A 23,561-nucleotide genomic window follows, 5' to 3' on the forward strand; every position below is an offset into this window, starting at 1 on the left:
GATAATGTTGATTGTCTGGTATAAATGCCAAAGCTCTCACTTGGGGCCAGGTCTGCATCTCTAGTAAAGAAGCTAAAACCAAGATAGTCCCACAGAATTCCAGACTCTAACCATTGTGTCAGATGTCCCACCTCCCTCTTATTGCCGAAGGACTTTGCCAGAAATAAAGGCAGATTCAAATCTAGCTGCCTACCTACATTATCATCCTAAGAGTCTGTACATCACTGAAACCGCTGTGCACCAACAGCATGGGGTGGCATGAAGCACAGGGAATCTGTGTCCTTGGAAAGAGGCGAGCAGAGCACATAGATGTTTGAATTTGTCACTGATGTTTAATGCATTTTCAACTACTTACTGGAAATTAGTTATACACAATGGAGGTGAAGAGTTGGCACATAAAACATTATGTCTTGTTGCATCAGAAGGATGGGTGCAGGAGTTTATGTTCCCAGGCTTAAAACACTTCGAGTAGGCCTTTAAAGTATAAGGAATGAATAGTTTCTAGGTATTGAATGAAGACATTTTTGTGATAAAGTGGTATCTCAGTTCAGGATAATCATTTATAAAAATGAGTCTCTGGATAAAATGTGAAAGGATTCCCTGTTATATGTAGAGAAATGTTGGGAAAATGCAGTGACTTGATGCTTAAAATGTCTCAGTGACATTTGCCATCAGTAACCATTCACAGGTATAGTAATTATATGCATGGAATAAAGAGACATTGGCCTTTTAGTCAGGTCTCTATTATTAGGGAAAAAAGGTAGGAAATGCATCATTTATATTGTATTTAATTCGGTGTTCTCAACCTTACTAATGCTGCAACCCTTTCATATAGGTCTTCTTGTTGTGGTGAATTCCAAACATTAAATTATTTTGTTGCTACTTTATAACTTTAATTTCGCTACTGTTATAAATTCTAATGTAAATATCTGACATGTAAGATATCTGATATATGACCCTCAAAGGGGTCACAACCCACAGGCTGTGAACCACTGGCTTAATGGAGGAATCATTTCAGTAACATTGCCCAATGACAAAGACCTGAAATTTTATTGTATATTGACTCTATCATCACTACAATAAAATTATTTCGTTTCTTTTCAACTATGTAGGGTGGCATATGACTTTAATCCCAGCACTTGGGAGACAGAAACAGGTAGATATCTGTTGGGCTTGACATAAGGCTAGTTGAAGCCAGAACTTCAATGACCCTCTCTCAATACACACACACACATACATACATACATACATACATATATACATACATACATACAAGTATAGTCTTAACACATATATGTACAATAATATTTTTGAATAGCTGCATTAGGAACACCTAAAGAATGCTTCCCAAAGTTTAATGTAAGTACGACTCACAAAGACACTGTTTCTCAGACATGGGTTAGACACCCGGATTTCTCTTCTAACAGTCTCTCAGACCGATACCTGTGCTCGTATGCTCCTATTTGATGAGCTGGGTCGTTTTCTGAGATGAATTTTGCATTTACTTCCATAAATATAGAAGACTCATCAGAGAAGCCTCTCTAGGATTACACCCAAAGACCAGCCTTTCCTAAAAGCCACTCCCTCCCCTGGTCTTATAAACATTCTAATCTAAGAATTAGTTGACTAAGCACAATTGAATGCCTCAGTTGAAGTCTGCCTAAACAACCAGTCTCTCGCTGGCATTCTCTCCCATGCCCACGTGAGTTGGAGCCTTCTCCTAAGTGCTCAGAGCTCTCTACCCATCAGAGTCGCTTAAGAAGCTATCATCTTCAGAGAGCTGCCAAGTCCTTTGCCTCTAGATTCAAATGTTAAGCGGAATCAGGTCTTAGTCAGAGGTTCCTCCAGAACTCAACTAGTAAAGTATACCGCCCACCCCCACCACTTTTTTATTCTGGCCCCATCACTTCTGTTTCAGAGCTGCATCCCTGACTCCTGCCATGCCTTTGCACACATCCAATTCCTTTCAGGATATGGACAACTACATAGGATTCTGTAGACAGTATGGCGCCTGTAAGCGCATTAGACCTTAGTGCACTAATTCCCACCTTGGCAAGGCTTTCCTCTCTCCTACAGACTATTCCAGCGTTACTGAATACAGTGCGGCAACACAACAGGATGATTTGTAACACGGCCTAACTGTGCACCTATTTGTCTCCTCTACAGTATAAACAAGTGGAACAATACATGTCATTCCACAAGCTACCAGCTGACATGCGCCAGAAGATACACGATTACTACGAGCACCGGTACCAAGGCAAGATCTTTGATGAGGAAAATATTCTCAACGAACTTAATGACCCACTGAGAGAGGTAAGATTTACTGCCCTTCGCCTCCTTGACACATCCTTGTTTTCATGGGTTTTATTCTTCTGGACAGTCCTTTCGTCTCTGCCGCGTCCCTGCTCACAAAGATAACCAGAACTGTTGGCGAATGCATCAGGTGCTGCCTCTATTCACCATATTTGTTCCTCCTCTAAGAGACTTTCAGAAAAAAAAAATATTTATTTATGAATCCTATTCGGTTTTATGTATTCTTGGCTCTCAGAATATACTCCGCAGCTTGACTGTTTTTATGCTCTCAATAGCCTTATTCTTTTATGCTGACCAACCCTGCTCACTTATTTAGTTTTTGGGTTTTGATAGTTCAGCCTCCCCTCTCATCCATTATCTCTGCTCATGTTTGGCCACTGGAAGAGAAGATGCTCACCTGATTCTGGTAAACCAACCCATGGCACCTCATTAAGATACTTTGCAACACCAGGAGGCACTCGTTGCTAAGCAACCTCATTTCATCCCTTCCCCCAAGCCCTTCCCCCTGCTACCAGCCACTTCACTCCTAAATCCAAAGTGGATGGACACTGTTGATTCCTACATCAAACACTGCTACGCTCTTGACTTCTCTTATTACCAAATCTCTTACAAACTTTCTGTGTAATGGTTACAATTCCTACATCAAACAGTGCTATGCTGTATTACAAATTTGCCTTGAAAATTTGTCTTACAAGCTTTCTATGTAATGGTTACAGTGTGGTGTGATCACCAAGTATGGACCACAAAATGTAGCCCTTGAAAGTTATCAAAGGCCCCACTGGGAGGGGATCTTCCCTCTCTGTGCTGTTAGAAATGCTCTGCTACATCGCTAACAACACACAAATCCCTCTTCCCCTGCTCACCCCCTTATTACTGAGGCACCGGCCGAGTTTGGGGGGCTTCATTCCCTACCGCTGGACTAGTTTTCTTCAACTTGCTTCATGACACAGTTCTAGCCTATGCATTTTTAATCAAATTCTTTTTCATATATCCTTCATACATTCTTAAAAGTTATATGATATTCCCCTGCAGCATGTAAGTTATGTAATGAAGTCGTTATCCTTCCTCAGTAAAACATTCAACTTTTAAAGCATTTCTGTACATTTTTAGTTATTCTTTCAGGTCACTTTGAATGTAAAATTTGAGTTCCACTTTAGATTTTTTTTTTTACAACCCGTCTTCCGCACACCATTTCTCAGATTCACATCCATAATACATCTCACTTGCTTTCCTTCTCTCTTCTCCATTACTGCCTCTCAAAATCTTTACTTCCTGTTAGTTTTCTCTAGCCTTGGGTCTAGTTTCTCTCTAGTAGCCCGTAAAGCAAGATAGACTAATCTTTTGTGTATATGAACTGTCATTTCTCTGCTCAGAAAAAAATTTGGTTGTTACATTATGAATTAAATCTTCTTGCGCTTGGATTCCATCTACCTATCACCTTACAAGCTGCTCTGTAGCCCAGGGAGACAGCATATGGTCAGGCAACCACAGCGATAATGACGATAATTTCTTACCCTACATACTGTATTTTCCAGAAATGCCTCTCTTCTTTTGATGGTCTGCTTCAATCAACATCTCTTCCTTCCTTATTTGCTACAAGGTTGAATCTATTCTTTCTCTTTCCCTGAACTCAGGAGCACTTGGGCTGTGCTCATTGTGTGCTACTTTTCTGCTTACTTTCCTTTAGCTCTTTTAATTCTTCTTCTCATCTCTGCCTTATTATCTCCTTAACCACAAGGACCCCTTGATCTATGTTTTAGTTTTCTCTCTTAAAAGTCTTCCTACATTTAACATAAATTAAACAACACAAATATTTTCATCTCAACGTTTTTTTCTTTATAGCCATCTCTAAGCTGCAGTTGTTACACCCACTAAAATTTATTTGCAGAGTGAAATCTATAAAATGTGCAAAAGGGTTCTGAAAATAAAACAAATATGGGCTGTTATATTGTTATGACTTATTTCAATAGAGTTTGAAGATATACATCTTTGTAGAAAAGAACTCAAATGTGTCTTGTATTTCTACTTTTTTAAAAAAGCATTTCTTTTATTTTGATTCTTAAACCGTTACTTGTCTTTGCATGCTGGAATACAGATCTTTTGATTTTTCATATCCAAATCTCAAGACAAGTGATTTGGGCTGAGGTTTTTCAGAGGTCTGAAGAAGTTTAGAGATAGATTAGACCAGGACATAGGAGAAAGACAAAGTAATCTAAGGCACAATGACAGAAACAAAGGTGAAGTTAAAAAGAAAAAAATTGAGATATAGTTCAGACTGTACCACGTAATGGCCAGAAAAAGTTAGGACCACAGCCTAATACATCATGAAACAGTGCAGAGAGCTAACAGAACAAGGATAAAATGGAGTTTTAAAAACTTGCCCTATGTATCATAACCCACTGTGATAAAAACAGAAGAAAAAAGGAGCCAATGTGCTGTAAAATCACTAGAATTTTCTTGAACATGATTTATACTGCTCTCCAGTGAAGAGGAATGCAGTATTCACTTTTTTCTGTATCAACACGGACCTATAATATTATTACTTCTTACAATCTGTTCACCATGAAGTTATTACCTATTTGTCTAATCCATTCAAATAACATATTCTCTGGTTCTTTTTCCTCCACTTTTAAGTGCAATAACAGTTTTCTCCTTGGCTTTCCTTTGTCAGCCCAAATGTAACTCATATCTGGCTGCCGTGTTGACTTTAGTAGAACCCAAGGCTGATGGAGTCACATTTTTCTTAGACCTTGAACATGAAATCCTAGTCCCAGAAGGAAGTACAACTTCCTACACATGTCAAAGGAGACCACTCGTGGTCAGTCTCCATCTTTGTATCTTTATGCTAGTTCTTCACCATTAATAAAATCATTGATGATTTCCTTTTAAAAGTTCTGATTACCTCTTCCTTTCTTCATGCTGTTCTTTCCTCAATCTTTTTTAGTCATCTTAGTTTTACTTCCATTTGTCAATCTTACCAGGAATTCCATCTTTCATACATTTTATCGTGACCATTTTGTCTCCCTACATTGATTATCATTTGTTAATTTATTGTCCTTTTCATGATTGCAAGCCTTTTAAATATATAACTTGTGTCATGATCACATTAGTGTCTCTAATGATCAGTGTGCACCAATAATCCATAAAATGTTTACTGAATGGATGATCTTTATCATAATCATAAATGAAAATATTATTCAGAATTATAGCTATTTAATTACATTTAAAAACTCTTAAAAATTGAAAAATTTGCCAACCCTATAAAATGAAAAAAAATTCTTTGACATGAGTATAACACAAAAATCTATATTGGATGTTATAAAGACTATTGGAAGTGTCAGTAGAAGCAACGTGGAAGAATAATAACTGTTCTTGTTAGCCTGATGTGTCAACTTGACACAGATTAGAGTCCTCTGAGAGGGGAGCTTCCATTAAGGAATTGTATAGATGAGATGAGCCTTTGGGCATGGCTGGTGGTACTCATCTTAATTGTTAAAGGATATAAGTTGTCCCAGCCCACCGTGGGCAGTTAATTCCCCATGCAAATCCTCCTCAGGAGCCTGAAAATTAGCCAACAAGTAGCACTTCTTCATGGTTTCTTCTTCAAGTTCCTGCCTGACATCCTGAAATATTGACTGTGATTTGAAAGTAGAAACCAATTAAACCCTTTTAACCCCCAAGTTGCTTTGGGTCACAATATTTTATCATAGCAACAGACATCAAATTACAACAACAACAACAACAACAACAAAAGTCATTATTAAAATAAAAAATTGAGTCTAAAAATAAAATCCAAACATGGTTTGAAGAAATGTTCCATCAAAGCAAGAGTTATGTGATTTACCTTTCCTATGTGTTAGAGACAACCTGCTGAAAACCTTTAACAAACAATTGGCTCATGCATATGGTTCAAGTCTTGATACCAATTTAATTAATCAAAAAACCCTTCCCTGGACAAGTCATCTGGGTTAGCTCCTCTGTAGCTATTCTCCATCACGTGTTCTGGACACACGTTGCTTTGTCTTGCTTTCTCTTGAAGTTTCCTTGTGTGTCCTCTGTTCTGTCACCCAATGAGCTTTAGAAAAAAGGAGGGCTTTGTCTTTATTGACTTCTGCACCACCATCAACCACACATATAACTTATATTAATTACTTATTATATAAATAAGTAAGTGCAAATAACTATGGATTGCATACCTAGCAACTCATCTCGAAGAGCCGCTGATTATTAATGTTGATGAGCACTCTGTCTGTAGAACAGGGGCACATGGAGGAGCGAGAACAACTGTGTTCAGTTTGATGAGCTTTACTCTTACAGCTTAGTATCATTGTACATTTGCCTACGGCAAGCAGACTTCTCCTCTCTGTTTACACAACTGTGCACTTGTAATTGTGCTTGCAGAGTGTGCCCTGTATGCCATGTGGTCCCACTTTATACATAACCCTTTTATAGTCTAGTTTTCTATGTGCTGTGGGGGTTGGTTGATTAACAGAGTAAAGGAATAGTGACTTCAGTGGAACACATTATGGAAGGTATACGGATATCCTTTCTGCTCACTATAACTCAGTAACATCCTTGCAACGTATGGAAGACATTATGTCACCCCTCCTCCAAATTCAGATGGTGGCAACTGAAATTTGGGTGGCAGTTCTGCCATAATGTTTGGCGATGAGATTGCTGTTCTTATTAAAGAGGTCTCAGAAATGTCTTGTTCATTCTGCCATATCAAGCTTAAAAGAAGGCTGTTTGTAGGCAAGAGTACCCTAACCAAACACACACTGCTAGTACTTTAATCGTAAACTTCTCAAGAATAAATAAGTTTATACTGTTTTCAATTCAGGCAGTCAGATGCCTCTGACCACAGCTGCCCAAATGTACCAATACGGTTACCATGACAGTCTGCACAGAATATACTCAACAGTTTATCAAGCGATTGCTGCTGATTGTCCCCATGCAAATGCAGGCAGGGGCACACCCAGGACATGGGCGATTCCCAGGGGAAGAGGGTCTTCTCAGTCCAGCAGTGGCTGAGCCTCAGCACGTGAACACTGAGCTCTACCAAAGTTGTTAGTGTTCTTGGAATGCAGTGATTACAATTTTGTCTTAAAAGCTCCCTTTATTTCACTGTGAGCTGAAAGCACTATGGTTAGAAGTAAAGGAACAAGTGCAATTTTCTAAGAAAAAAATTTTTAAGATTGTTCCCTGAAAATTCATATCATCAATCAGAAATTCTTTGCTTTGATGTATTTATCATCTCCCCTGTCTATAAAATAAGTGCTTTGTGGCTGTGTCTAGTCAAAATTACATATTTTCTGACTTGGACATCTGTGACCCTATGTACCTCGTACCCTCCTAGATGTCTGAACATATGCCAAATTTCTTTGCTTTAGACCAATGGCTCTCAACTTTCCTAATGCGGCATCCCTTTAATATAATTCTTCATTTTGTCGTAACCCTCAAAGTACAAAGTTATATCATCGCTATTTCATAACTGCAATTTAGCTACTGTTAGGAATCATCAAGTAAGAATCTCATACTCTGTATATCTGATATGTGACCCCTGTGAAAGGGCTGTTCAACCCCCCAATGTGTCAGAACCCACTGGTTGGGACTCACTGCTTAAGAAATTTTTAACCCTTTGGTGGCATTTGTAGCTGTGTGTGTACTGTCCTCTCCATGAGAAATAAAGCAGGAACACGTGCTTCCGAAGCATCCTGACTGATATTACAGTGTCCCCCCACAAGCCAGCACTAACTAGACATGTGACTTTGAACTATTTCTTACTTCACCTGGCATTCTCTTTCTCATTTTTAAATGCAAAAGTTGATAACATTTACTACTCCATAAACTGTTGTTAAAACTAAGAAGTTGAAATATATAAAAGATCAAGAAATTGCCCATTACACGGTAAACACATTTTTAAAAAAAAGTCTTAAATAGTCACATTATTCAGTGCAGACTATCCTGTTATTGTGGTCTTAATAACTTATAATTCAATGAGAGACATATTTGAAAAATAAAACAAGAATAACTACATGTAAAGGTGATTCAAAGTTTTATGCTTAAGATGCCGAAGTAGGCCTTACTGTATGTCCCATTTCTTTTGGCAGTTATTCAAACAATCTGCTAATAATTTCCTCTTCATTTCAGCAGGCAGCTCTCTGGAGGCAGTGCCTCAAGCATCAAAACCTGACATTGAAATATTAAGATCATAAGACTGATATGTGCTTTAGTAAACGCCAGCAGTATATTTAAAAATAAAATCTAATTAGAAAACTGAGTGAGCTCTGCCCCCTGTGCACGAGGGCTTGCTGGGATGTGTGTGAAGGGGAAGGTCTATTTTCAGCATGATGAGCATTATACTGAATCCATTGGAGAAGAATGGTAAACCTAATGGTCAAGAAAGGGTTAATGCCCTTCTAAGTCTCCAAAGTTCAGAGCTAATCTATTTTTAAACAATGGAGTGTGAGGAGCAGGGGACTGAAAATAGGTGCAGATCATGTGTCCCAGGAGACTTTAAAACGTCAGCATACTTCATTCTCACAGAACATGAGATAGGCTCAGAGTATTATCCTGTCCTGTGCCTTTTAATTTGTAGAATAGATTGGTTACACAAGAAAGCAAAATTTGTGCATATGTGTGTGTGTTTAGTGTAAGTTTGAATCTCATTTAAAAGTCTATACTTGTGTATTTAAAAATGCCTCCTAAATTCCATTTTGTTAAAATTAACAAAATAGGCAGATGCATTTTATATATAAAGCCATGACTCCCAAAGTTATCATGTACTTATATAACAGTCACAACCCACAAAAGACTGGACAAAGAATGTGTGTGTGATCTTATAGAGGTTATAATTCCCAATGACATCAACACAGGATTTACGTCTTTTCCCTCTTGGCTAAAAGTTTTTTGATGTCATCATTTGATTTTTGTGTTTGTTTTCACCATGCATCTGTAGGTCCAATCAAATGATGGAAAAAACCCACTTGCATTGATTTTTTTTAATTTGTGTAAGATATTGACCCAGATATGAATGGAAAGGCAAATAAAGGCATGCAGTTTTCAGTCTCAAATAAAGTGTTTCTATATTGGAAGAGACAAATATAAAGTAAAGTAAAATAGAACTATGAAAAGAATGAGAAGTTAAAAGCAAGAAAACCATTAAGAGAAAGCCAGAAGATGGAGGAAATCACCCATAGTTAATTGCTATAGCAAGGCAACATAGACAAAAATAGCTGATAAAAATAAGTGTGTATTCACCGAGCCAAGCGTATACAGGAAGGGCCTCAAAGGAAAAGGTTTGCTCTGAGTGGAGAAGCAGATGATGTGGCTGGATAAAGAGGAAGAAGACTAGGAGCAGAGAAAGGAAACATGGTCGACAAAGAGATGCCTAAACTAAGTCAGCTTTCTAATTCAGTTTTTCCTTGGTTCAAGGAATAAAGAAACAACTTGCCAAGTACATAATTTTTCATTCAGCAATCATTTAAGATATAATAAGTTTGTAAGCACTAATCAAATAAATATAAAGTTTTTTTTCATTATTGCAATAGAATTTTTTTCTTGTTGAGGAAAGCCATGCCTTTCACTATAACTAAAATAGTGGTGAAATTATTTTGCATGATCTTAGAAAGGATAGAACTAAGAAACAGAAACCACACTAAAATGATGATAATGGAAGATCAAGTTTAAAAGTAGCCCTGATTATTGTTAACAAGTCACTTAGACATCAATATTTATCAACATGCTTAAGGTAGAAGGAAAACTATACTTTGAGATAAATACATTTAAAAGACATTGCATTAATTAGTATGTGCCTGTGTGTGGTTCTCTCTCTCTCTCTCTCTCTCTCTCTCTCTCTCTCTCTCTCTCTCTCTCTTTCTCTCTCTCTCTTCTCTCTCTCTCTCTTCTCTCTCTGTCTCTCTCTTCTCTCTGTCTCTCTGTTTCTCTGTCTCCCTCTCTCTGTTTCGTGTGTGTGTGTGTGTGTGTGTGTGTGTGTGTGTGTGTGTGTGTGTGTGTGTAGTTGTGCACAAGCTATAGTCTGTATGTGAATTCAGGAGCTAACACTTTCCACCAATTTTGTGGGTCCCGAATTCTGGATTGAGGCCATGATTCTTGGTAACGAGTATCTTTCTTCACTAAATAGAAACATTTTGTATCAAGGTCATCTATAGAACCAAATGTAAATTATTTCCTTTACATGCTTTTGAATTAGGACTATTAAATGAGAATAGTACACAAAAACAAATTTGTATTTTTTAAAAGTAGCACCCCAAATATGCATATGAGCTATAAGGGATTTTATTCTTTAATAATGAGGGAAGTTAAGGATTCTCATGGTCTACTTAGCTTTTAAGGTTTGCCTTAGAAACTATGGAATAGGATGGTTGTCTTGGTGCCTTTTCTGTTACCATGATAAAATACCTGACAAAAGCAACTAGAGGAAGGGTTTACTGTGGCTCACAGTTTCAGAGGATATAGTGTTTCCTGATGGAGAGGAAACAGCAGCAGGCCAAGAAGGTGCACAGTGAAAGGAGGCGGAGACTGGCTGGTGACCCTACATCTACACTCAGAGAATGGAGAGACAACTCGAAATGTGGCCAGAATGCAACATGCCAAGGCCTGGCCCCAGTAGCCTGTTTCCTCCGGCAAGGCTCTACCACCTAACAACTTTCTGAAATGGTACCACCAGGTGGGGAGCGAGTGTTCAAATATACACACTTTTGGGAGGCATCTCATAGTCAAAACACTAAAGTGATGATGCCATTCTTAGGTAACGGTGGTGGTAACAGTGTTCAGTGAGGGGATAACAGTGGTTGTAATGGTGGACATGGTTATATGACAACAATGACTTTTAAACATAATTCTAGAGAAAACTATACTTCAAGTATTTGAAGAACTTCATTTTTGATATCACATTATCAAATAAATAACACCGTTGTCACTAAGTGATGGCATCCCAATGTCTAAGGACTATGAGCTGAGGAGGCCAAAGTGACAGAGAATGACCTACACTTGCAAAGACCTGAGCCTACTGATGTGCTGATGTGCTAATGACAATATTGAACATCAGATGTCACAAGGCTGATAGAAATGGAACACTGTGACATGGAACCTTGGAAATCCTTAGAGTGCTTGATTTTTGAGAACTTAAAAATTATTTCCCTACGTTAGTAATGCACATAATTTTTGTACTTATAACATTTATTTATGATTATAAATAATCATAAATTATTCTCCCTTTTCTCTCCTTTTATCAAGCTCTGTTTAAACGTGTGTGTGTTTAAATTATGGTGCTTTATCTCAGAATGACAAAAAGTGGTCTGTGCTACTATTTTATATTACAACTAATATTGAAATTCTAATTCTTACTCTTAACATATTTAAGTGCTGCAGTCTCCTTATGTGAAATCTATGTCTTAGCTGACAACAACATGAGCCGTAATTTAGCCACTTCCAAAGGTCAGGAGCAGGAAAATCTAAAGAAAAAATAATGTCTCAAAACCTAATTTTTTAAAAAGTAGAAATACCAGATATACAGCTAAGATTAGAATGATAGTATTTTAATTATTCTTTTTCAAAGTGATCCGGTGAATGGTCATAGAGAACAAGACAAGGAACACTGAAAATGGAAACTCAAACTTTTATGAGAAAGACTTCACAGAAAACTTTGAACTTTAGAAATTATATAAGTGAAAACTCTACATGATTCACACTATATAGATTAACTTGAGTGGAAATATGTTGTAAACTAATTTTAAATAAGGAAGACCACATTAGTGGGGCAGAAACTAACAGTACCAAAGAGAACTGTTGGATTGTATAGTATAATTGTAAATCATTATATTTAGTGATAAGAATTGCTTCCACAGTTGTTTCATGGAATTAAAAATTAAAATATGTCACAATAATTACTTATGCTATAAATTATTAAACTATCAAACCAAATATGAAAATTTAATTGTTTTCTAGTAATATATACATACACATACATATACATATATATGTATACATACATAAACACACACATTATATAACCCCATCTTATAAAATACATAGCAAAGTATGCATAATATCTTACTTAAGTTTCTTCCTTCAAACAAAATAGGTTTTAAAAGTTCCAGCAAATATACATTTATATGCAACTCATTTCTTTTTCTTTAAGGCAATTCAATTACATAAAGAAAAGTGATGTAAATCAGGTACTTATTGGTGTGACAAGTGAACTAGATTTTGCAACATTACCAAAAGTATAGAATAAGGGCTCCTACAATACAAAGCAGTCACCAGTTAATAGTTCTGGAACAGTAATGAGTTCAAATATAGAAAATGTCTCGTGGTGATGATTGTAAACACATGGGAAAACTGTTTAAGGCTGCACTTTTTCTTACTTTTAGTTAACTAAGGAGGCCAGAAATAGAGAGAGCAAATACAGCAACTTGCATTTTTATAATGAAAGACGTAGTCAAACATTACACAGTTCCATGAGCAGTCTGTCTGTCTCTCAGCAACTATTTCTAAGACTGAAAATTACTCCTTTGCTGAAAATTTAAGTTTTTAATCTGTATTAGCCAAACCAATAGAGACAGAATGTAGAACAGAGGTTGCCAGAGTTAGGCAAGACAGATTAGGAAGAGTTCTTGTTTAAATTGTTACACAAGTTTGATTATGATGAAAACTTAAGGCACAAGTATTAGAGATACTTAAGGTTTAATTTATATTTACAAGTGTCATACTTTGAATTGTCAGGCTTATAAATATTATGCTATGTTTACCCACCATGGATTTCAACATTTTCCATAAAATGATGCCCTTCCTACGTCTCTAATCCTGGTCTTCTGGGCCATCTGCCTGCCTGTGTACATTGTCATGTGCCCCTGATGGTACAATGCCAAATGTTCCACACTGACTGCACCAACGCAACTACTCTTCACCTATACGACTATCTATTTGGATTTCATTTCTCCTTAAATTGAAAACTTTACACGGTCTCAAGGCATACAAACTTTTCCATGTCTGTTCAGATTCGTTGTCACTGGATTGCTTATAACCTCCACATGCTAGCAGCGGTGGCACTGCAGTATTGGCGCACACCTGTGGAAAGGACAACTGCATCCTTCTTAAGCTTGCATAACCCTAACTTAATGTGTTTTATAGGCATCTATGACAGGATGCAAAAAGCTGGATAATTTAGATTTGGAGACATTTACTCATGGTTTAAGGAGCCGGAGGTCAAGGTTGAAACACTAGCAGGTATCGTCTTTGGCTGCCCTCATAAAAAGCTATCATTATCTGGACTTTATTTTAACTCTATCAACTCTTAAATGCATTTTCTCTTAGTGAACCTGTAATTGCTAGTACATAAACTTTGGAGGAGCTCAACTCAGTCTATAACATTAACACATGTAACACATAAAAATCCTGACTGATATGAATGATAAGTCAGTGTTTGACTCACAACTTGAAAAATGTTCATCTAGCAATTAATTGTACAGCTAGGTTCCAAAGCAGGCGCTACTGGAAAGTTCTAGAGTCCACGTCATTTAAAAGGAATTGTCATCTTGCTCTCCTCTCTATTTATTAAATTTTAAATATATAATATGATTGACAAAAAATAAAACACTTGTTGTTACAAAGAATAGCAATGAGGGCTGCATTGTAGTTTGGGAAACAGTCTGTCATAAAATTATAGAAAAAGGAATCAGAATTTTTAAAATGTACATTATGACTGCAGGTGTGTTGAGGTAAATAGATTTTTTTTCAGAATCTAAAGTAAAGCTAGTTTGCTAATAAAAAATATGTAACTGGCTACTCTCAATGTAATGGAAAAAATATAATGAAAATTAGGAAACTATATGCCCCCACTGGTCATTCCTCTGCTTGCTGTGACTCTTTTAACTCCAATAATTTAAGTATTAAACATAAGTTTCTTACACTTTCAGTTTATTGTATAATATTTGACAATAAAAGCTTTCTTGAAAGGCAAGAAAGTGTCCCAATTAGAGAAAGAGGCTGTAAATCTTCCATCGTAGAGACATAGAAATCAAGGGAAATGTTTTAAAATTACAAGATGAGAGCAGGTTCTTAGCTTGTCATTCAGTGTCTAGATACACTTTTGAAACATTTCTAAGGCAATAATGTCTTCTTGTCTTGGATGGTTTTCTAATACATTTAATTATCTTGTAGTTTAGGAGTCAACCTATCAAATGAATGTTAGTTGAGAATTTAAAAAGGGGGGAGGGACAGCTTTCTTTTAAAGTAACTACCTTCCAATCGTTTCTTTTATTTTAAAGGAAAGTAAACCATAGTTGACTTTCAACTCTATCCTATCAGTAAAGCAGTTTTATTATGTCTTATAATTCATCCATTGACTTTTGCCAAAACTCTTTTTATTATTTATAATTAGCTCATGTTCAATACACGCATACACAGCTTCCTCTCTCAACTAGATTTAGGCTTCCCGGTACCTACTTATTTCAGGATGCATACTTGACTTTGTAAGTAGAGACTTTGAGTCATATCCCCTAAAGCTTTAGATTCAGATTCTGTAAATCTGGACCGGAGCCTAGTATACTATGTTTTAGAAAGATTCCATAAATAAGTCTGCGGGATGACTATCTTCCTCTCTAAAGAACACCAAGGATAGAAATGTCATGCTTGGCAGGCCGTTCAAGGTCCTTTCCTCTATTGGTGCCTGTCAACCTGAGCATCATGCCTTATGTGGGGGCCACACCAGCCAACGACCCTAAGTGTGTACTGCTGATGCCTCAGCGCTTTAAATCAGGTACAAGGGCCGGTTCATTCCAACACTCCTCTCTGTGCTGAGCACTTCAGCATCCCTTGCAGCTCTATGGGGCGTTAAGGACTGGCTGCAGGAATGCGGGATACATACAAAACCTTACCACAACGTAGAAATGTCCTAAATTTTAACTGTTGACACTTATTACTTTCATTTGTTGTCTCAAATACTTCTATAATTGAGCTCATGTATATGACTTTCTTAGAAGGTCACTTAAAATGAACTTTGTTTAGCTATTCAGTATACTTATTTATTCTTCTTCAAGTCTTAGGATTTAAATAATAATTCACATAGATTAAACCAAACCACGAATCAACATTAGTCTATAGAAGTTAAGTATTATGGCACCAGCAGAAGTCTCATTGACAGACGGAATAATATGAGACCTCCACAAGTTAAAAACTCAATTTAATTTAAAACAATCTTAACCAATAGCAGAAAGCACGATATTTTGGATCCATGTATCTTCTGAAATCTAATTCATCTTAAATTTCCATAGGATATTATTCTGTCATTTTACACATGAAATCTTTAATTCTTCATGGTTCGTCTTCTCATTTTACTGGCATAGTCCTGTTGTCTTTTAAGTCCATTGTATCTATTATTTTCCTATGTCATATCTACAGGAGTATTAATAACATTGAATCGGAACAACTTTTATATGTACAGGACATTTGTTTCTCACACTATCAGAGGTTAAGAGCACTAACATTCAATTCCAAGCACCCACAAGGCAGCTCACAACTGTCTATTACTCCAGTATCCAACACTGTTACAGGGACATACAGATAAAACACCAATAAAAATAAATACATTTTTAAAACCTCTCTTCTCTCTCCCTGTGATGCTGGTAAGTAGCTTCTGTTACCCGTGCTGTTCTCCTGAGAGTTGGGTGTGTCCTATCTCTGGCTCATTCTGTCAAATCTTTCTCTGATTTGTCACATTGTCTGCCCTTCAGTTACATTTCACTTTCAAACATGGCTGCTCCCTTCTGTAAATGAACTTCACCTTCCTTGTCCAGGATTAAAGGTGTGTACTCAGGGCGTGTCTGCCATATCATACTGTAACCCAGAGCACGTCTGCATTCCATCTGCATCACATAGACCATGGTCTTTGGATATGATCCTAGCCAGAGCAGCCCTGTGGCTGGATTAAAACTCTTCTACACTTTCTCTTTTGGTATCTATGGAATCAACTGCTTCAGATTTCACATCCAAGGGAACTTGTGCAGCACATTTCTTTCAGTGCTTAGTTTGTTTTTTAGCACAATAATCTCCAATACCATTCATTCTAGAAAATGACAGGAAGCCATCCTTTTTCTTGACTGAGTAATGTTCTGTTGAGGGGGTGTATCTATCAAATTTTCTTTACTCAACACTTAGAATTTTTACCTGTGCCAAAACAATATTAGGTAATTTTTGAAATAATATCAAGAAATCTTGTTTTGGCTTTAGCACTACGTATTTTCCCAGGCAAAGCCTTTTTTTTTTTTTTTTTTTTTTGGTCTAATTTGATTAATTTCCCCCTTCATTTTGCGTCCTTTCCACCTACCTCTTAGGAGAAGTGACTTTAGTTTCTGTGCCTCTTAAACAAGATTATAAATTCAATTGCAATCCTAGTTTTTGGTAATCTTTAATGGATGGTAGCTTGAGGGCCAGGTCCTTTTATGAAGGAATTGCTAAGAAGCGTCATAATGGTAACGTTTACACTACCACTGCTTGTCCCAACTGTGCAAGGATGCGTTTTCCTATGTCACCATTTTAGCCCAGAGAGACACAAATATTTCTAATCTGAGTTATACTCTGCAAAATGAATCCAAACATATAGATCTTCTGACTGTCTAGACAACAAATAATAAGACAGGGAAAAGAGACTTCCTCTTTCTGGTTCCAGCTCCAGTGGGCGATTTGAAAATGTGGTTTGTTCTTGCCGAGCAGAAATCAAATTTCATCTACAATCTTTCATCGATTGCCTTTGGCAACATCTGTTCTCCATTTCCTTCACTCTAATGTGAATGGTGTTAAAAAAAAAAAGTACACACTCACTACAACTGTTGTTTTCTCCTCTCTCCCTTCTCTCCCTCCTCTCCCTCCTCTCCCTCCTCCCCCTCCCTTGCCCCTACCCCTAACCTCTCCTCCCCCTCCTCCTCCTCTTCTTCTTCCTCCTTCTCCGCCTCCTCCTCCTCCTTCTATAATCCCTGCCGGTAGATTGTGCAACAAACTATAGGAGAAGCAACATTTCACTTAGTACATATAGGACTTTTCTTTCTTTTTTTTTTTTTTCTTCACTTAAAAACATAAAAGAAAGATTAAAACCCCCACATTTAAGCTGTATTTAAAATTAAAAATAATATATAAATAAGGGTAATAAATTTGTACTTTTTAATTCTTTAACTAACATATTATTTAGTTTACATATTATTGAATGTTTATTGTATTTCTCTGTCACACCAGGTGCTAGAATGAAATTTTAGTACAAATTAAAATAAAACTTATTACTTTGGTGACATATGCGGATTACAATTCATGTACCTTTTTTTTTTTACAAATGTAAATTAGCCATTATTCTGTATATACATGTCATTAAATGCCGACACACGTTCTTCTCCCGGATATGAGTCATATTCTGCTTCCTGTGTGTTTATTCCTGCCACTTTAGGAAATAGTGAACTTCAACTGCCGGAAACTGGTGGCTACAATGCCTCTCTTTGCTAACGCGGACCCCAACTTCGTGACGGCCATGCTGAGCAAGCTGAGGTTTGAGGTGTTCCAGCCTGGGGACTACATCATCCGAGAAGGAGCTGTGGGGAAGAAAATGTACTTCATCCAGCACGGTGTTGCTGGCGTCATCACTAAATCCAGTAAGGAAATGAAGCTGACCGATGGCTCGTACTTCGGAGGTTAGTAAACGTTGCGAGGCTTTCAGAGGCGTCTCGTGTTTGGTAATTTGGGATACGAACTTGTATTTGAGTTCTGGCTACAGCACTTGGAATATATTTATATTTCAGCAGGATCCCAAGTTCCATGAAAGTGTGTGTATGAATGTATTGATGAGAACATAGTTGTAACCACTTTATTTGGAACCTGATAATACTGGCTGAAAATACAAAGAAAACACGTTTTTTTTCCCTCTCACTCCAAAGTCCCCAGAGTGTTCCATAGCAGTTAATGCGGCCTGCTATATTATTCTATCAATATTTTCAGTTTTTGCTGTTTTTGTTTGTTCCTTTGTCTTAATATTCACAAGAACTAACTTTATTCCTTCACTTTTTAAATTGATTTTTTAATTTATTATAATTTACTCACATTACCTCCCGATTGTTGTCCCCTCGCTCTTACCTTCCCGCTCCTCCCCTCCCCACCCCCACCCCCCTTTTCTGCTCTATTCCCCTCTCCATGACCTCTGACAGGTGCGCTCCTCCTCCCCCACTGTCTGGCCACAGTCCACTAGGTCTCATCAGGATAGCCTGCACCCCCTTCCTCTGTCTGCCCTCAAGGCCGCCCTGCCAAGGGGCAGTGATCGAATAGTGGGCACCGGAAGGCATGTCGGAGGGTCCGGGGCAGCTCCCCTCCTCCCCACGCGCATTAGCTGTCTATGGGCTACGTCTCAAAAGGGGAGTCTAGGTCCCTTGCATTGTATTGAGAGAAAAGGAGCGAAGTCTAGAAACCTAACTTTAAATTTATTGCTAGAAGCCGCCATCATCGCTGTTGGTCACATATGATAAACAAAACCCCAAGTATCAACTGCAGCGCTGAGCAAGGGAAAGGGACTCATACTGTGGTTAGGCAGTAACATGCTGCCCGGAATCCTGAGTGTGTGGGGTGTTTCCAACATGGCTGCTGTAACGTGCGTGCTTTTGTGTGTGTACACGAGCCAACGTCCTCTTTAAGACGGCAGAGTTACTGTCTGAATGTTTTAAGGAGAGTGTATGGTTATCAAATGACTGGGCGAGAAATATGTTGAAAGAAACCTTGGAAATTTTGAAGCAGGTTATGATTAAGACTGGGTTCGTGAGGCCAGTAAGAGTGCATTAGGTAAAGGCACTTGCTGCCCAGTCGGATGACCTGAGCTGGTCCTCTGAAATCCACATAATGGAAGAAAAGAAATGACTCCCACAGCTGTTCCCTGACATGCACACATGCACCTTTGCACATACATGTCCCCCTCAAATAAGATAGATAAGTAAATACATACATACATACATATATACATGCATACATACATATATACATGCATACATACATATATACATACATACATGCATACATACATACATACTAATATAAGAATGGGTTTGTGTTAATCGACAAGCTTTGTGAATTCAAACACCTTTTAGTCACTTTATAGTTATATTAATAACGTGAACAAGGTTTCCTGCAAAACCTAGGCCAGGATGGCGCAAGCAAAGTCAGCATATACCAGTGAACGTCACTGTGTTCAGACACAGAATCAGGCCTAGAATAAAAACAGTTTCCTGTGACTTCATGGTGCAGCAGCTCTGTCCGTAACTGAGACACGGCTATAATCTTGTTGTTATTGCAGTGATCTGTATGACCTTCTAGATCACTTTGGATATAAGCTTTTGCTAATCTGTTAGGATTAGCAAAATTCGACTTAATCCAAATTACCTTAATTCTTACCTTCTCGCTGGTTTGTATTTCCTCTATAATGCCACATTACGCTTGGTCAACAACGTTTACTTGTGTGCTCTTTATAAAGCCTGTCAGATGGGACGCAAACTGTGCAGGTTTGCTACTCAGTCCCAGGTCTTCAGTCCTCTTGAAATTTGTTCATTAGCTTTTCACCATCAGATTGTCGTAGTGTGTTTTATGAAGAAGACCATGATTTTTTAAAAAAGGGCCATTCTCCTTTGTTCATATAATATTCACAGAACAGTAGCTATACACCTTATTACTATTGGTGCTTGATATAACTGGCTTGTCTAAGTGGAAACTTTAACCTCTCCTATTCTTCATCTGTTAACTTTTTTATACAGGCATATGAAATACAGTCTAATGTTACTCTACCGTAGGGCTTGGATTGCTCAGATGTTCCATCACATGGTACCTATGTGTCTCTTAAAGTCAGGTTTTATTTGCTTGTTCTTTGCTCTGCTTTCTCCGTACTTTCTGTTCAGTGTGCAAAAGGCTTGTGATAAATATTTTTCGTTCAGTTTAGCGCTCTCCATATGTCCAAAGGGTCCTTCATTCAATTGTTAGATACTAGTGTTTTAAGTCAAGATTTGGCTGCTAGGAAATGTTCATGCTACTTCTCTGCTATTGTATCCAGAATTTCTTAGATCAAATAAAGCAATGTTGGCTGGGTGTGGTGGTGCACACCTTTCATCCCAGCACTCGGGAGGCAGAGGCGGGCAGATCGCTGTGAGTTTGAGACAAGCCTGGTCTACAAAGCAAGTCTAGGACAGCCAGAACTACAGAGAGAAACCCTGTCTTGAAAAACAAGCAAACACATAAACAAATAAAGCAATGTTACACACACATCTACTTGCAAACAGGGACACACACACACACACACACACACACACACACACACACACACACATACACACACACACATGCTTACACACGTGCATGTGAGCCTGTGCACAAACACAACACTAGCCTATAAATGTACATACATTTTGTTTCTATAACCATCTGCATCTATATAAAACTAAAATGAACTCTGACTGGTGTTTAAATTTAATCCACTACCATGTAGAATAGTCTAGTCCAAACCCCATTCCTATTTGTAACTCCTCATTTAATAACCAAGATGCTGTGTCTCCTGAAATTTTGTGTTCAGTTTCGGTGTAGAAGCATAAATAATTCATAATAAACAAATTGCAGGCCATGAGAAACAACTTTTGTAAGCTGGGGTAGAGTTGTATGTATATACTTTGCCTTCATTCTGCTGGACTCCAGGGACTTCCGGTGGCACTAAGGTCAGCATCCCTTTCTCCATTCCTCTCAGTGACACTGCTTTCTACAGTTGTAATATTCTTACAGTTGTTCTCCACACTCTGCGTATCACCTGGTACCTCAGAGTTTCTATTGCTGTGATAAAATGCAATGATCACAAGGAAAGTGGGGGAGGAAAGGGTTTATTTGGCTGACACTTTCACAGGAGCTTAAACAGGGCAAGTCCCTAGGGGGCAGAAGCTATGGAGGTGAGCCTCCTGGCTTCCTTCCCATGGTTGGCTCAGCTGCTTTCTTACAGAGCACCAGCCCACCAGCCCAGGGGTGTCACTACCCACAATGAGCTGGGTCCTCCCCTCATCAATCACTAATTAAGAAACTGTTCACATCCAATTTTATGGGAACATTTTTTCAGTCCTATTTTCCTCCTCTCAGATGACTGTGGTTGTGTCAAGTTGTCATAAATCTAGCTGGCACACTTAGTAATGCTATGACCTCATAAATTAGTTCTCAGTTTGCATGTAATAAATCTTACTCTGTGTTAAGGAATTCCATAGATTTTTTTACAGAAGCTTATTGGCCAGTGTACACCATAATTTTAATATCAAATCTCAACACTCTTCCAAAAGAAAAACAGATCCCTGGGTGGGGGTGGGCGGAGAGGAACAAAAGGATACATGTAAGGGGATAACAGTGGAGATGCAATCAAATAAATAAATTAAAAAAAAAAAAGAAATCCCATGTGCATCACTTGGTCTTGTCCCTTCTAGAGCCTATAACGACAGTTATATTTAAATCGTGCCTCCAATTTCAATTTTAAGGTGCAATTATGAAGGAAATTGCAGGCTTTGGCATACACCTTTTATAAAATGACCTGCATATAATATCATATTAATTATAGGAACTATGTTACTAATATTTTGGGTTTTATATCTTGGTCAATCTTGTTTTCTTAATGACGAGAATTTTTCTGCATTTTCCATCGACATACATGTAAATTCCTCTTACTCTCTCATTTCATTGGCAGACATTACTAGTACTCTTTTGAATTAAAGCAGTATAAGGAATACTCTCAGTGTGATATTCATTTGAGAAGAAACAAATTATATTTTTTGCTATTAAACATAATACAAGTTGAAAGGAGTTTTGGAATTTTTTAAAGTTTATTGATTATATTGAGGGTAGGCTCCATAGTTATTTTAAATAATAAGTGGAATCTTTATTTTATCCATTTTTGTCTGTGTGATTTAGAATATTTGTATTTATTTTATTGTTATGCATTTTAATTTTAAACAAAATAGAGCATTTTTTTCATTTCTTAACTTGTTTGTAGTTGATTACATGTATTATTAGATATTTAATTTTGTTTTCTAGTCACCTGAAATAAGTTTTTAATTATTAAAGTTTGTTAAGAAGTTGGAATGGATTTGCTTAAGGTTTTGTTATTAATTAATTCCACCAAAGATACTGCTCTTTTCTTTTTCTTTCCCTTAATATATTGTCTGGGTTTTAATTAAACTGCCTCTCTCTTCAAAAAATGGACTTACAAGTTTCTCTTCTCCTGTTCTATAAATAATTAGTTGGCAGAGTTAGGATCACTGCTTCCTTAAATATGTTGTAGAGTTCCTTAATAAAAAATGTTGGAAGCTGGGCTTCGATTTTTGCAAGGTTATTACGTATTTACTCAGTTCCTTTATACCACAGATATAATGTTTATTCAGCTTACCCGGCCCTCGCTGTGTAAATTTGTTTAGCATAATTCATCTCCAAACTTATTCAATATTCTCATCAGTAGGCATTCCAAGTAGATGAGCCCACAGCAGGCGCTCCATGTCTTTTGGGCAACTTTATAGGCAATAGAGACGCGTGAATGAGGAAAAGAGATCAAGTATCCTACAATCTCCTAACTTTTAACTTGTGATTGCTTAAAGAAACTCAGAAATTACTGAAATTCTAGGTTGTTTTAGTAGATGACAAAGAGAAATGCTTTGGGAAAATTAAAGCAAGGGATAGATGAAATTCCTCACACCTCCCACAGCCATGTAAGAAATTAGAATGTAGGCTTGTGGGATTAACAGAAGTTCCAGGCTTCTTCGTGAGTCACGATGGTAAACACAGGAACAGGGCAGACTGATATTAGTCCTCACAATCAATCTTCAAATGGATGGTGACGGGGTAAATTCTCAGATGCTTAGGTAATAGGGTGCCAAAGGGTAACTCTCTGGCTGCTAGAGGAAAAGTGTTCCTAGACTCCTTCTTAATTCCTCTTTGGAGCTAAATTTTACAATCTTAAATTCCTTTTTTTTTTTTTTTTTTTTTTTTTTTACAAACGAGGACATTAAAGTCTGTTCTCATGCATCTGAGTCCTCTGGCTTTACAATCCCTCTTGCCTTCCTCTAAGATTTTCCTGAGCCTTGACTGTAGGGGGTTGTGCTGTAGATTGGCGGTGGGCAGCGTGCTGTTCTTTGTAGTTTTACCAGTTGTGGTTTTCTATAGTGATCTCCAGAAGAAAAAAAATAATAATAATGGGAACA

At 37.5% G+C, this 23,561-nt stretch overlaps 1 protein-coding gene across 1 annotated transcript in view; it reads left to right on the forward strand.

Moving 5' to 3' along the window:
* The window catches only part of HCN1 (hyperpolarization activated cyclic nucleotide gated potassium channel 1), a 337,659-nt gene that overhangs the window by 273,606 nt on the left and 40,492 nt on the right, over nt 1-23,561 (forward strand). Inside the window, exons 5-6 of the mRNA XM_084801390.1 lie at nt 2,167-2,313; nt 17,768-18,008. Of these exons, the coding sequence (XP_084657516.1) occupies nt 2,167-2,313; nt 17,768-18,008 (388 nt within the window). The remainder of the gene's footprint in view (nt 1-2,166; nt 2,314-17,767; nt 18,009-23,561) is intronic.

The sequence above is a fragment of the Acomys minous genome (assembly GCF_964271855.1).
Source record: "Acomys minous genome assembly, chromosome: 11".
Lineage (NCBI taxonomy): Eukaryota > Metazoa > Chordata > Mammalia > Rodentia > Muridae > Acomys > Acomys minous.